Below are 16,076 nucleotides of genomic sequence, written 5' to 3' on the forward strand. Positions count from 1 at the left end.
TAGGGGGCATGCAATGAAACTACAGTATAGTAAATTTAAAACAAATCAGAGAAAATGTTTCTTCACCCAACGCATAATTAAACTCTGGAATTCGTTGCTGGAGAACGTGGTGAAGGCGGTTAGCTTAGCAGAGTTTAAAAAGGGGCTAGACAGTTTCCTAAAGAACAAGTCCATAAACCACTACTAAATGGACTTGGGAAAAATCCACAATTCCAGGAATAACATGTATAGAATGTTTGTACGTTTGGGAAGCTTGCCAGGTGCCCTTGGCCTGGATTGGCCGCTGTCGTGGACAGGATGCTGGGCTCGATGGACTGAGGACAAGCATCCAAGATACAATAAGAAGAGGTATATTTTCTATATAGAGCATAGAATTTGGAAAGAATTTTCTCCTATCAACAGGAATTAATTCAGAACTAAAATTAAGCAAATCCAAACACAAGTTGTTACCCTTAAATTGTTCTCTTATTGTAGATATTTTAGAGCTGTAGTATTCAGCTAGCTGAGCGACTGAAGGTCTTTTTATAAGTAATAGAGCAGTACAAGCTTCTGTATTAGTACAATCTCTAAGTATCTTAAAGAGTAATTTTGTATCCAGAGAATTACCAGAAACTAATTTAGAGTAATAATCCTTTCTTTTTGATTTAAGTAATCTCTCATATTCTCTATTAAGTAACTTCCAATTTCTTATTCTCAATAGAAGAATGCTTACGCCATAATCTCTCTACATTTCCATTTAAGAACAAGCAGTTCAGAATCAAACCATTTAGCTGAAGTTCTGATAATTCTGGTTCGAGTCTTATAGGGGGCAAAAGCAACTCTTCAAAGGTTCACCTCAGTGCAATTGGTGCTTACCATCACTGTGTAAGTGCATCTCTCTACAGTCTCTGGTAGTTTGCTGTTGATAGAGCCCACCATCAAACCTCCAGCTGTGCAATAGGACTTCAGTGTCATTCTCACTCAGCTGCTGAAAGCTGCTTTTGAACCACTTGATTCCTCTTATCTGAAGCACCTACTTGGAAGGTCCTGTTTTTGGTTGCAATCACTTCATCTTGCAGAATCAGTGAATTGCAGGCACCAGTAGCTGATCCACCGTACACAAAGTTTCACCATAAAAGTAGTTCTCTGCACGCATCCTAAGTTCCTGCGTAAGGTGATGTCGGAATTCCATCTTAATCAGTCAGTCATCCTGCCAACATTTTTCCCCAAACCTCAATCCCATCCTGGTGAAAACGCACTGCACACCTTGGACTTCAGTCAGAGTTTTAGCCTTCTGTCTAGAGCAGACTAAAGTCCATAGACAGTCCACCCAACTTTTTTGCCTCTTTTGACCCAAACAGGATGGGGGCAGCCATCAGTAAATGCACTTTTTTTTTTTGTTACATTTGTACCCCGCGCTTTCCCACTCATGGCAGGCTCAATGCGGCTTACATGGGCAATGGAGGGTTAAGTGACTTACCCAGAGTCACAAGGAGCTGCCTGTGCCTGAAGTGGGAATCGAACTCAGTTCCCCAGGACCAAAGTCCACCACCCTAATCACTAGGCTACTCCTCCACTTTGTCCAGTTGGCTAGCAGACTGCATCTCTTTCACTTATGCCCAGGCTGGGCTGAATCTAGAGGGACATGTCATGGCTCATTATGCTGAACCGTGGCTGCATCGGTAGGCCACCTAAGGTCAGCTTCCATTGAAGAGATTTGCAATCTGCAGTGTGGTCTTCAGTCCACACATTCCTATCTCATTACTGCTTTGAGCAGAATACCCACCCAGTATGACGACCATTTTGCTCAGACAGTTCTGCAGAATTTGTTTAGAGTTTAGAATCCCAATTCCACCCTTCTGGGCCCATTCATTTCTTCTCCAGGCTACACCTTCACATCAGGCCTATTTATTTTCTTAATGTTATTGGTTCTAGATGGCCATGCCATTGTAAGCCCCTATCGACCGCTGTTTGTTTTAGGTGAGCCTGGTAGCTAGGGACTCTCACATGTGAGAAACAATGTCCTGCTTCTCCTCTGAGAAAGCGAAGTTACTCACCTGTAACAGAGGTTCTCCGAGGGTAGTAGAAGAAGCATTGCCATGTACCCTTCCACCTCCCCTAGAGGTTGCATTCTTTATGCTTTTTCATTCAACTACAGGTCCCGCGTGACTCTAGCAGCCATGAAGGCACTTCTATGTGGGTGGGGGCCTTCCAAAGGCTTCTAGAAGTTGTAGAATGCTGGGCAGCATCCACACCCGGGTTCTGTTGTGATGTCACACACATGTGAGAATATTTGTCTTGCTGGCCTCAAAAACCCACCCGCTACAGGTGAGTAACTTCACTTTTCCAGCAGGTTTAATTTTTCTTGTGTCCATTGGGATCGTCTGTGAGATGTTAAAAGTTGTTAATTCAGGTTTGACCTTGTGTGTCTCTTCTACATACCCAAGAATAAATTATCGGTGGCCTCATTGATGTTGAATAGCATTGCTTATTTATTTTTTTATTTATTTTATTGCATTTGTATCCCACATTTTCCCACCTATTTGCGGGCTCAGTGTGGCTTACAATACATTGTATTGATGGAAGTACAATTTGTTACAGCTCGATTGTGGTTACATTGTGAGGCATTGAGTTTAAAACAAAGTCTACGTATCGTTAAGAAAATAGTTCCTTTTTAATGTACTCTGCCTTATTCCATCTCAAGGATGTTTTATTTTCCCACAGATTACCAAAATAGTTGTTTAAATTTCTGCTTCATGTTAAAGATTTCTCTATCTGTGACACTCCCTTGGTTTTTGTGCTCTCTCTTTCATTCCTTTGATTTGTGCTGTGTTGCTTTCTGTGCTGCATTCTCTCAGTGCTTGCTTTGGGCACTCTAGAGACATATGGAACTTTTGATCATCTAAGGTTCATGTTTTGTTTTTTATTCTTAACCATTTTTAGTGGTCGTGTTGCAAAGGAAGTGATGGAATCAAGTGCCAAGATCAAGCGGGAACCTCCGGAAATCCATAGGTAAAGTGAGGAGAGCTACAGTCACAAGAAGATCTGATGAGACAGTCTCAACTAATCACCAGGAGCAGATCCTCCATATTTCTCCCCTTAATTTCTGTGCAGTTAAATCTTTCATCTTATTATTACTTTGGGCTGTTATCTCTTTGCTTCTCAAATTCAAGCAAAATTTTATCAGCCTGACAATTTGTGCTTGTGTTGCCAGAATAACACACAATGGGCTGATTCACTGGGCTTTAGGTCTCATGGCTATTGGAAAAGGCCTGGGTGAATCAAGCCAGTACTAGTTAATTCAATATAAAGTTTGAACAGTGTTTTGGAAGCATTTTCAGAATCTTGTATTTTTTTTATCATAGAATTGAACTTTTGACTTATTTATTATCTATATTAATAATTCTCACCTCAAACATTCTGAAGCTCACTCTGTGACAGGGAAACCCTGGAGCCCTGCACTTAGGCTGTCACCACTCACTGTCACTCATGCGCCACTCACTCTCACTGATAGACCCACCCACAGCCACGCCCCTTCCGCACATAATTTGCTACCTCAACATTCTAATGAAGCTGCAACTTCCAGTTCGTGAGGTGCCAGAGATCGGAATTTAGCCCCATTACTGTTTGCCCCGCCCTCGCGTCAAACGTGATGATGTCGAGAGCGGAGCTATGGCACTTGACCAATCGCATCGCTCCGCCCTCAACGTCATCACGTTTGACGCGAGGGTGGGGCATACATCGATCTACTACGCGAGGACGAACGGAGGGAGTGAGCCAGGCAGGCTGTAGGTCACAGGCAGCGAGGGAGCCAGCCAGCCTCTCTCTACGTCGCGGGGCGGGTTGCCGGCCGGGGCGGGGCGCCCACGACCACCCTGAAGCACAGAGGGTAAGTCCAGCAACAAGGGGAGGGGGATGGGAACGAAAGCGCCTTGCTAGCACCCGTTTCATTGGCCTCAGAAACGGGCCTTTCTTACTAGTCTTTTTATAATCCCAAATACTATTTCTCCAAGCCTGATACAAACTCTAGTTTTTCTCCATTGTCATTCTATCACTTCATTTCCTTTTCAAGTCCTGAAAAGTTTCAGTGTACCAGGGATTATCAGATGTTTCTTTAATCTATATAGTACTCCAGAAATAGCTATATTCCATACTTGAATCATCCCTTGAACATTTGAAGGAGTAGATTGCAAAAAATATTTTAATCTGGAAACCTACGAGCCATAAATTTCCTTTCTCCATTCATATCCCCCACACTTTAGATCATCCTAAACATCACCACACTCTGAGATCCTCTCATCGATACATATCTCTCTTCAATACCCACCATCTTCCCACCTACATTCCCCCTTTTGTCGTCCCCCCATTGTTCAATATATGACACTCAAACCCTTTTCCACTCCCACCCATAATCTTTACAAACTTAAACCAAATCATAGATTCTATGCAAGCTTCTTCCCCATCAAAGCTGTTAACCAGCGCATTTTTCTAGTGAAAAAGGTGCCGGTACTCAAATGGCAGGCCACCCTTCAGGGATGGGGTGATCAATGAGGGACCCACCCCACAATAGCCAGACCCCCTTGCAACCAGTCACAGGACCTATGATAAAGCAGAATTTGTGTGTAGAGCCTGAGCTCTTTCATTAAAGCTTGGGAACCATGGGTCAATTTTAGCAGACAATGGAAAAGGTACCGTTACTCAGTACCACCCAGTACCCCCTCAAAAAAGCCCTGCTGTTAACACTCTTGTGCTGCATCCTGAAATGTCTTCCATTCAGTAGAAATTCCATTTAACTACCTTATCTTACCTACCTTACCTACTTATCAGTATTGTATCCTACCCATATCTAATACCTAAATTTCGATTATGATACCCTCTATGTAACACTGTTTCTCCCAACCTACTATCTACCAATAACGATACATTGTAAGCCACATTGAGCCTGCAAAAAGGTGGGAAAATGTGGGATACAAATTCAATAAATAAATAAAAATCACTCTATTGCTATTTGTGAATTCAAGTGTGAGACCTTAGTGGATTCACCTTTACTTTTCAGAGATTTAAATATTCTGCAGCTTAACTCTGAAAGAAAATCTCATCAAATTCTGATCTAACACATTTACTCTTTTTATTACAATGGGTCTTTTTAGTTTCTAGTATCAGGTTTAAAGTCAATTCAAGTTTAAAATGATCTGACCAGATAAAGGAGAAACAGCAATATCTGTAATCAATTCATTATTTATAGCATCTGAAAGTAAGAACAGAGCGACTAAAGCATGGCCTGCCTGAGATGAATCGAATGAATATCAAAATTAGATCAAACATTTGTGAAATAACTACAGTAAAGTACAAAAATCCAGACTGCTTGGGGATTTGGTTGGTCTGGATTTTTTGGATTCTCGGGCAATACTTTAAAAATTCAAATTTAGGGGCCCTTTTAATAAGCTGCAGTAAGCATGAACACGTGCTTACAGCAGGCTAAAAGGCACTGTGTTCCATGGTAGTTTTGTATTCAGTGGGTGTTACCCATGGGCTGGAGGTGGAGAGGTAATTTTCAAAAAAGAGATGGATGTCCATCTTTGTGTTTGAAAGTACCTTGGACGTCCTTGGATTTGGACGTCTTTGATTTTCAGCCATTTTCGAAACCAAAGACGTCCAAGTCTAAAACGTTCAAATTCAAGCCATTTGGACGTTTGAGGAGCCAACATTTTTAGTAGTCTGGTCCCCCTGACATGCCAGGACTGTAGTCGGGCACCCTAGGGGGCACTGCAGTGGACTTAACTGCTCCCAGATACACAGCTCCCTTACCTTGTGTGTTGAGCCCCCCAAAACCCAGTACCCCCAACTGTACATCACTACCATAGCCCTTACAGGTGAAGGGGGGCACCTATATGTGGGTACAGAGGGTTTCTGGTGGGTTTTGGAGGGCTCGCTGTTTCCTCCACAAATGTAACAGGTGGAGGGGGCTGGGTCCACCTGTCTGGAGTGCACTGGACCTACTACTAAAGTACTCCAGGGACCTGCATGCGCTGTCATGGACCTGAGTATGACATCTGAGGCTTTAGTGACCACTGGGTGTTCCCTCCAGTAATCATCTGGTCATTTTGGGCACCTTTTTGTGCCTTATTCGTAATAAAAACAGGTCTGGGTGAAAACGTCCAAGTTTTAGTCCTGGACGTCTTTGCTTTTTTCCATTATGGCTCAAAGATGTCCAAGTCTTAGGAACGGCCAAGGCCCTCCTCGACCACACCTCCGATACGCCCCCTTGAGATTCGGACATCCTTGCGACGGTCTTCAGAGAAAGACGTCCAAAATCGGATTTCGATTATACTGATTTGGACGTCTCTGAGATGGACGTCCAAGTGCAGATTTATGTCACATTTTGGATGTCCATCTCTTTCGAAAATGAGCCTGATGGTTTTCCAGGCAGTAATGAGATGTAAACATATGCAGGGATCGTGTATCCTGGAGACAGTGCATTTGACTAAGCATGCTAAGAGACCTTTATGCTTCACTGTATAAATTCTCAAAAAAAAAAAAATGCAAGTTGCTCAGAATCATGGCCAACCAAGAATGATGCATTCAAAGTGACTCTGCAGTGCAGGAATTCCCTTTCAAAACTGTCATATGATCTCTCTCACTCACTGTACCTCTTACTTTTACTCTCCCTCTCTGGCTAATATCTAGGAAATCCCATGTTATATGGGATTCGTCTCCATAGCCATTAATGGTATGACTAGTCATTGGCTGTTGACAGGCTAACAACCAACCAACCATGGCCTCTTTCTCCTCCTTTCCTGAGATTACCGAGGATGAAACCTCTCGCCTTCTTTCCTCCTCGAAATGCACCACCTGTTCCTCCGATCCCATCCCCACCAACCTACTTAACACCATCTCCCATACTGTCACCCCCTCCATCTGTCGCATCCTTAACCTTTCTCTCTCCACTGCAACTGTCCCTGACACCTTCAAGCACGCCGTAGTCACACCTCTCCTAAAAAAAACATCACTTTGACCCTACCTGCCCCTCCAACTACCGCCCCATCTCTCTCCTACCCTTCCTCTCCAAAATACTTGAGCACGCCGTTCACAGTCGCTGCCTTGATTTTCTCTCCTCTTATGCCATCCTCAATCCACTTCAATCCGGTTTTCGCCCTCTTCACTCGACAGAAACAGCACTCTCTAAAGTCTGCAACGACCTGCTCTTCGCCAAATCCAGAAGCCACTATTCCATCCTCATCCTCCTCGATCTATCCACTGCGTTTGACACTGTCAATCATGATTTATTTCTTGCCACACTGTCCTCTTTTGGGTTCCAAGGCTCTGTCCTCTCCTGGTTCTCCTCTTATCTCTCCCACCACACCTTCAGGGTACACTCTCATGGATCTTCCTCCACTCCCATCCCACTATCTGTTGGAGTTCCCCAGGGATCTGTCCTTGGACCCCTTCTCTTCTCAATCTACACCTCTTCCCTAAGATCACTGATCTCATCTCATGGTTTTCAGTATCATCTTTATGCTGATGACACCCAGCTATATCTCTCCACACCAGACATCACCGCCGAGGCCAAGGTATCAGCCTGCTTATCCGACATTGCTGCCTGGATGTCCAAGCGCCACCTGAAGCTGAACATGTCCAAAACCGAGCTCCTCGTCTTTCCACCTAAACCCACTTCTCCTCTTCCTTCACTCTCTATCTCAGTTGATAACACCTCATCCTCCCCGTCCCATCTGCCCGCAACCTCAGAGTCATCTTCGACTCCTCCCTCTCCTTCTCTGTGCATATCCAACAGACTGCCAAGACCTGTTGCTTCTTCCTCTTCAACATCAGCAAAATTCGCCCTTTCCTCTCTGAGCACACCACACGAACTCTCGTCCACGCTCTCATTACCTCTCGCCTTGACTACTGCAACTTACTCCTCACCGGCCTCCCACTTAGCCATCTATCCCCCCTTCAATCCGTTCAGAACGCTGCCGCACGTCTTATATTCCGCCAGAACCGATATACTCATATCACCCCTCTCCTCACTTCACTGGCTTCCGATCAGATACCGCATACAATTCAAGCTTCTACTCCTTACCTACAAATGCACCCGGTCTGCGGCTCCTCACTACCTCTCTACCCTCATCTCCCCCTATGTTCCCGCCCGTCACCTCCGCTCACAGGACAAATCCCTCCTTTCAGTACCCTTCTCCACCACTGCCAACTCCCCAGGCTCCGCTCATTCTGCCTTGCCTCACCCTATGCCTGGAACAATCTTCCTCAACCCCTACGCCAAGCCCCCTCCCTACCCATCTTCAAATCTCTGCTTAAAACTCACCTCTTCAATGCTGCCTTTGGCACCTAACCTTTCGAGAAATATAGTATGCCCTACCAGATTGACTCTGCACTTTTCTTTTAGATTGTACACTTGTCTCTAGATTGTACACCTGTCTTTTAGATTGTACACTTGTCTTTAGATTGTACACCTGTCTTTTAGATTGTAAGCTCCTTGACCAGGGACTGTCCTTCCATGTTAAATTGTACAACGCTGTGTAACCCTAGTAGCGCTTTAGAAATGTTAAGTAGTAGTAGCTTGGCATGTATTTATTTATTTATTTATTTGTTACATTTGTATCCCACATTTTCCCACCTATTTGCAGGCTCAATGTGGCTTACATTGTACCGTAAAGGCGTTCACCTAGTCCGGTAGAGAAAATAAGTACAAGGTGATGTGGGGTCGGATAAAGGTACATGTGTTTCGAGTACAATGGGGATCGAAGGGAAGGTTAAATAGTGTCCATTATGAGCTTTGGTTTTGCTGTGTTGCAGAGTGTAGGTATTTAAGTTGGATCGGTGGGGTATGCCTTTTTGAACAGGTTGGTTTTTAGTGATTTCCTGAAGTTTAGGTGATCGTAGATTGTCTTCACAGCTTTAGGCAATGCATTCCATAGTTGTGTACTTATGTAGGAGAAGCTGGATGCATAGGTTGTTTTGTATTTAAGTCCTTTGCAGTTTGGGTAGTGGAGGTTTAGGTATGTGCGAGATGATCTGGTTGAGTTCCTGTTTGGTAGGTCAATGAGGTTTGTCATGTATCCTGGGGCTTCGCCGTAGATAATTTTGTGGACCAGGGTGCAGATTTTGAAGGAGATACGTTCTTTGATTGGAAGCCAGTGTAGTTTTTCTCGAAGGGGTTTTGCACTTTCGAATCAAGTTTTACCAAATATCAACCCGGCTGCTGTATTTTGAGCGGTCTGGAGTTTCTTTGTGAGTTGTTCTTTACATCCCACGTAGATTCCGTTGCAATAGTCTGCATGGCTTAGTACCATTGATTGTATTAGGTTACGAAATATTTCCCTCGGGAAGAAAGGTTTTACGCATTTAAGTTTCCACATTCATGGTTGGTCCAACTTAATGAGGATTATGTTATGGGAATTGATCCTATAGTGCAACGGTCTAGTCAGCTTAAGCATCCATTCAGGAATAGTTAAACTCTGGAACTTGCTGCCTGGAGGATGTGTTAACAGCAGTTAGTGTATCTGGGTTTAAAAAAAAAAGTGTGGACAAGTTCCTGGAAGAAAAGTCTATAGTCTGTTATTTAAGATGAACGTGGCAAAGCTAGTGCTTGCCCTGGGATTGGTAGCACTATTTGGGTTTCTGCCAGGTACTTGTGACCTGGATTAGCCACTGTTGGAAGCAGGATACTGGGCAAGATGGACCATTGGTCTGACCCAGTATAGCTATTCTTGTGTTCTTAACCCATTCTCTGATTGGCCTATCAAAGGGGAGTCTCCACAGACCTACCCTCTGACCATTTTCATGAGCGGGCTTCGGATGTCATATACTCCCTCAGCTGTTCCCAGGTCACTAAGTGCATCATTATTCTTCTGTCCCATCATCTCACCTAGCGTAAACAGTCCTGCTCCATGTTGCTCTGCTCTTTGGTACACTAGCTTGGATCAATAATGCTGACAGCGTAATTCTCTTAAAAATACAGTTCAGGCCTTTTCTGAACAGCAGACGCAAAACCTAATTTGACTTAACTTGCTTTATAGGCCCAAAGCCATCCCAAACGTAACCATAACAGCACGCCATTAATCAAACATGTTTGTACACTTTTAAAAACTAATTTGGAACACTTGCGAGTGCTTTCCCATCCTGGTGCTCTTGGGTGACATTCCCCTTATGTCTGATTTATCCTACTGTCTGTGGAGAACTCCTGTTTCTGGATTCTGGTGCTGGTCCATATTTTTCTTTGCCTTGGAGATGGGATACCAACGTTTAGCACCTGTAGTTGTTGTTTCTCTGGTTTCCTTCAGAATTATACAGTGATTTTTCTTCTATGTTAGCTTTGGAAAATGTGGATCGCTGCTGTATTTGAGGGGTTTTGTTCACAGTCCAGGAGGAAATGCATTTCTGTTTTTATGGTGTTGACACTGAATGCAAAATCTATCCTTTAGAGGTTTCCAATTCCGTTTTTGTCTTGACATTCCTTTTCCTAACTCATGGTCCCTTTTTTTGCATTTGGTGAGGGTCTGTGTGATCTGTATGTAGGATCGAGGTGAGATATTCTGCTAGCTTGTAGTTATACTCTGTAGGGATCAATCTCTGTCCTGCTTGTTCTCTTTTCCCAGTTGTAGCTATACTGGTAAGTTGGGGTCTGGGGTAATCTTTGCAGTGCTGGTTTTTCATTAGTTAGTTTGTGATGTTTGAGTCCTGGAAATTCATACAGTTATGGTATTTATGGTACATTTTATATGTGATTGCTGATTGTCTCTCTCTCTCTGTTTCTTTCCAATTTTGAGTCTGTTCTTTGCACAGGATATTTCAGCCTAATGTGCTTTTATGTTACAGATCTGGTCTTGTGCCCAGCCGCAGCTGCCCATCTATCACACATGGCCCAAGATTGAGCAGTGTGCCAAGGACACGGCGGAGAGCTGTTCACATCTCCATCATGGAAGGTAGGGTGTCCTCTTTCGGCTGCAGAGAGAATGAACTGAAGATTGGAAGTGAAGGAATTTTGATATTTAATAACACCATATTGCTTATCATAAAGCTTGTATTACTGGTATTACTAAACTCTGCAACAGGGTGGACACCCTGGAGGATGTGAATGACATGAGGAAGGACCTAGCAAAGCTAGAGGAATGGACTGATATTTGGCAACTAAGGTTTAATCCCAAAAAATGCAGGGTCATGCACTTGGGTCGTAAAAATCCGAGAGAACGGTACAGTATAGGGGTGAAGTGCTTCAGTGTGCAAAGGAAGAGCGGGACTTGGGGGTGATTGTGTCTGACGACCTTAAAGCTTTCAAACAGGTAGAAAAAGCAACGGCCAAAGCCAGAAGGATGCTTGGGTGCATAAAGAGAGGCATGACCAGCAGGAAAAAGGAGGTGATAGTGCTGTTGCATAAGTCTCTGGTGAGGCCCCATTTGGAGTACTGCGTGCAGTTATAGAGACCGCACCTACGGAAAGATATAAACAGGATGCAGTCGGTCCAGAGGGCAGCTAAGACATTAAGCGGTCTTGAATGCAAAAATTATAGGGACAGGCTTATGAACCTCAACATATATACGCTGGAAGAGAGGAGGGAGAGAGGAGACATGATAGAAACGTTTAAATATCTCAAGGGCATTTATGTACAGGAAGAGAGCTTTTTCAAATGAAGGAGAACTCTGGAATGAGGGGGCATACGACGAAGTTAAGAGGGAATAGGTTTAGGAGTAACCTAAGGAAGTATTCTTCTTCAATGTCACCTTCGGCACCTAACCACTACACCTCTACTCAGGAAATCTAGACTGCCCCAACTTGACATTTCGTTCTTTTAGATTGTAAGCTCCTTTGAGTAGGGGCCGTCCTTCTTTGTTAACTTGTACAGCGCTGCGTAACCCTAGTAGCGCTCTAGAAATGTTAAGAAGTAGTAGTAGTAGTATTTCACAGAAAGGGTGGTGGAGGCGTAGAATGGCCTCCCGGTGGAGGTGGTGGAGGCTAGGACTGTTCCAGAATGTAAAAAGGCATGGGATAAGCATGTGGGATCGCTTAGGAAGAGGTAGAATTGGGGGTTACAGAGGATGGGCATGTCATGTTTCTATGTTTTCTTTGGTATATTCAGTATAACAGCACTCACTACATCTTTCCCAGATCTGAGTTATTCCAGTGCCACATTTTCTTTATTCTCTCACTCCATGATCCTTGAGAGAGAATCAATGCCTCCAACCCTTCACTTGGATCTGATTCTTTTCTTGATTTTTCTCTGAAATATTGACCATCTTAATGCTAAAGTACAGGTCATGCATTTGGGCTGCAAAAAGCCAAGGGAGTGGTACAGCGTAGGGGATAAAATACTTCTGTGCATGAAAGAGGAGCGGAACTTGGGTGTGACTATATCTGATGATCTTGAAGTGGCCAAACAGGTAGAAAAAGGAGGTGACAGTGCCTCAGTAGTAATCTCCGAGGTTCTGTTTTTAAAGTACTGTATACAGTTCTGGAGACCTTCAAAAAGATATAAAGAGCATGGAGTTGGTCCAGAGGGTGGCTTCTAAAATGGTCATTGGTATTCATCGTAAAGTTTATTCGGACAGAGTTAAAGATCTCAAGAAAGGTGGGATAGGAGAGATATAATAGAGACGTTTCAGTACCTCCATGGAATAAAAGCACAGGAGACAAGTGTCAATTGAAAAGAAGCTCTGCAATGAGGGGGCAAAGGATGAAAGTAAAAAGGGATAGACTGAGGAGTAATCTAAGGAAATATTTCTTTACGGAAAGAGTGGTGGATGTGTGGAATGGCTTTCCAGTGGAGGTGGTGATGAAGACTATCTGAATTCAGGAAATCATGGGACAAAACTGTAGGATCTCTAAAGGAGAGGAAGGGATAGTAGACGGCATGGATGGGCAAACTGCAAAGACCATATGGTCTTTATCTGCCTACTTTTTCCAACATCGCCTTTATCACCCTCAAGCCTGTCTAGATTCAGTTGTTGTCTGGTTACAAGAACATCAATTAGTTCTTAACCAATATAAAACTATGGCATGTTGATTTTCTGGAGCACTAACTCCTCCTTTGGTCCCTGTTCACCTATTCGGAACGTCCATCATTCCTGTTCCAAACTTTCGATACGTCGGAGTCATACTAGACTCATCCTTATCTTTTGTACCGCACATTTCATCCTTAGAAAAACACTAGTTTTCTACACTTTCGGAGGTTAAGAACTATTTCGCACTTTTTTGACCAAAACCAGTGCATGCCCTCATATTATCCTTTTTCACATTTCGTCTGGACTATTGCAAAATATCTTTTAGGTTGGCCTACCACAATCAGTAATAAAGAAAATGCAAAACTTGCAAAACATTGCAATTTGCATTCTTTGTCATGCTCACCGTTACGATCATACCACTCCCTTACTTAAGCAATTCCATTGGTTACCAGTTCGTCAATGCATCACTTATAAGATGGCTATCTTAACTTCAGATCGGCTTCCCTGACTATCTCTCCTCTCTAACGATTCCATACCCTCCAGCACGGGTTCTATGATCAATAAACAATCATCAGTTGATTCTTCTGGGCCCAAAGTCTGCACATTTAGAATCTACAAGAAACTGTGCTTTCTTCTTTATGGCACCCCATGTTTGGAATAACCTCCCATTATCCCTCTGCAGTAACACATCATTAAAACAGTTGAAATCTGAACTCAAGCATAAATAAGGTTTGCCTACCGGCTCCTCCTCGCTTCCTTCCCTTTTATTTAATTTTCCATCACCCATCTCTTCTAATCTATTTGTATGTATCCTGTATGGTGTGAATGTATTACTTCTACCGCTTTCCTTTCTTAACAATGGCGTTCCTTTTCCCTTTCCATATATGTGTTGTAACATGTAAACCGCTTAGTTCTGCTTAGCCAGTTAAAGCAGTATAAATAGTACTAATAAACTATAAACTACATTTGCTGTTTTTCTATGACAAGCTGTTGGTATGGCACTCCGTACTTGGGTTGCCAAAGTAGCATAACAGATTTTATTCAGTATGAGTCTCTTGTATTTCACGATTACCAAAATTAGTTATATGTGGAGTAAAAAAAAAAAAAGAAACTAATCATATTTAACGGTGAAATATCTTATCTTTATGTATTAAAAATTCTAACAGTTCTGTTTGGGAAATTTGTGAGATAAAGTCTTCAATTGTTTACAAAATGCCTTCGGATCAGTTATAATCCTAATTTTGTATGTAAATTATTCCATTCTTTTGCTCCTTGATAGGAAAAGACAAAGTTAAAATCCTTTTATAAATCTTTTTGGATGGAAAATGTAATAACTACTTTCTAATATTTCTCCTGTCATAAGAATATAAGTATAGCTATACTAGGTCAGACCAATGGCCCTCCTAGCCCAGTATCCTGCTTCCAACAGTGGCCAATCCAGGTCACAAGTACCTGACAGAATCCCAAATAGTACCAAGATTCCATGCTATCAATCCCAGGGCAAACAGGAGCTTCCCCATGTCTGTCTCAATATCAGACCGTTTTTAAACCCCGATACGCTTCCCGCTGTTAATACATCCTCCAGTAAAGAGTTCCAGAGCTTAATTATTCATTGAATGAAAAAATATTTCCTCCTATTTATTTTAAAAGTATTTCCATGTAAATTCATTGAGTGTTCCCTATCGTTGTACTTTCTGAAACAGTAAAAACATTTACTCGTTTCTACTCGTTCTACACAACTCAGGATAAGTGGATTTCCTCCTCTTTATCATTTTGGTCACTTTTCTTTGAACCTTTTCTAATTCCGCTCTATATTGTTTGAGATACGGTGACCAGAACTGAACATAATACTCATGGTGAGGTCGCACCATAGAGCGATGTAGAGGCTTTATAGTATTTTCGGTCTTATTTACCAGCCTTTTCCTAATAATTCTATCATCCTGTTTACTTTTTTGTAAATTACTTTTTTGTGTATTATATAGGTCTTTTTCTTGAGTGCTGACTCCTAAAGTGGGACCCTAGCATCAGGTAACTGATTTTAGGTCTTCCTGCAATTTTTCACAGTCCACACGGGTTTTAACAGCCTTGAATAGTTTTGTGTCATCTGCAGATTTAATCACCTCATTCGTCGTTCCGATTTCCATATCATTTATAAATATGTTAAATAGCACCTGTCCCAGTACTGATCCCTTCAGCACTCCACTGTTCACACTCCTCCATTGACCATTTAACCCTACCTTCTGTTTTCTGTCCAATAACCAATTCCTAATCCACAGAAGGACATTATCTCCTAGCGTTGCCACAATTTGGGTTTCTGCCAGGTACTTGTGACTTGGCTTGGCCACTGTTGGAAGCAGGATACTGGGCTAGATGGACCATTGGTCTGACCCAGTATTTATTTATTTGTTTGTTACATTTGTATTCCACATTTTCCCACCTATTTGCAGGTTCAATGTGGCTTACATTGTACAGTAGAGGCGATCGCCAATACTGGTATGAACAAAATACAAAGTTAGGTTACTGGCAGGGTAATGATTAAGTGTCAGAGGCACATTGGAGGTTATAAGGAAGAAGGGTTAGGTTATGTCCAGTACGAACTTATATCTTGTTGTGTTGCGGGGTTAAGGCATTTAGGTTGGATCGTTAGAGTATGCCTTTTCAAATAGGTAAGTCTTTAGGAGTTTCCGGAAGTTTAGGTGATCATATGTTGTTTTCACGGCGATTGGTAGTGCATTCCATAGTTGCGTGCTTAAATAAGGAAAGCTGGATGCATAGGTTGATTTGTATTTGAGTCCTTTGCAGCTTGGGTGGTGGAGATTTAGGTATGTTCATGTTGATCTTGTTGTGTTTCTGTTTGGTAGGTCTATAAGGTCTGCCATGTATCCCGGGGCACTGCCGTAGATGATTTTATGAACCAGGGTGCAGATTTTGAACGCAATACGTTCTTTGATTGGGAGCCAGTGTAGTTTTTCTAGTAGAGGTTTGGCGCTTTCGAATCTAGTTGTTCCGAATATAAGCCTGGCTGCTGTGTTTTGTGCAGTTTGTAGTTTTTTATGATTTGTTTTTTACCTCCCGCATATATTCCGTTACAGTAGTCTAGATGGCTTAGTACCATGGATTGCACCAGGTTGCGAAATATTTCCC

General features: G+C 42.7%; 1 protein-coding gene across 2 annotated transcripts in view; it reads left to right on the forward strand.

Annotated features, from left to right (window-relative positions):
- FRMD5 (FERM domain containing 5) overlaps positions 1-16,076 on the forward strand; it is a 269,594-nt gene that overhangs the window by 245,318 nt on the left and 8,200 nt on the right. For both annotated transcript variants that reach the window (XM_030190473.1, XM_030190474.1), the window contains 2 exons: positions 2,923-2,991; positions 10,813-10,919. In XM_030190473.1, coding sequence (XP_030046333.1) covers positions 2,923-2,991; positions 10,813-10,919 — 176 coding nt within the window. The remainder of the gene's footprint in view (positions 1-2,922; positions 2,992-10,812; positions 10,920-16,076) is intronic.

The sequence above is a fragment of the Microcaecilia unicolor genome, chromosome 1 (genome assembly GCF_901765095.1).
Source record: "Microcaecilia unicolor chromosome 1, aMicUni1.1, whole genome shotgun sequence".
In the NCBI taxonomy this organism is placed as follows: Eukaryota; Metazoa; Chordata; class Amphibia; order Gymnophiona; family Siphonopidae; genus Microcaecilia; species Microcaecilia unicolor.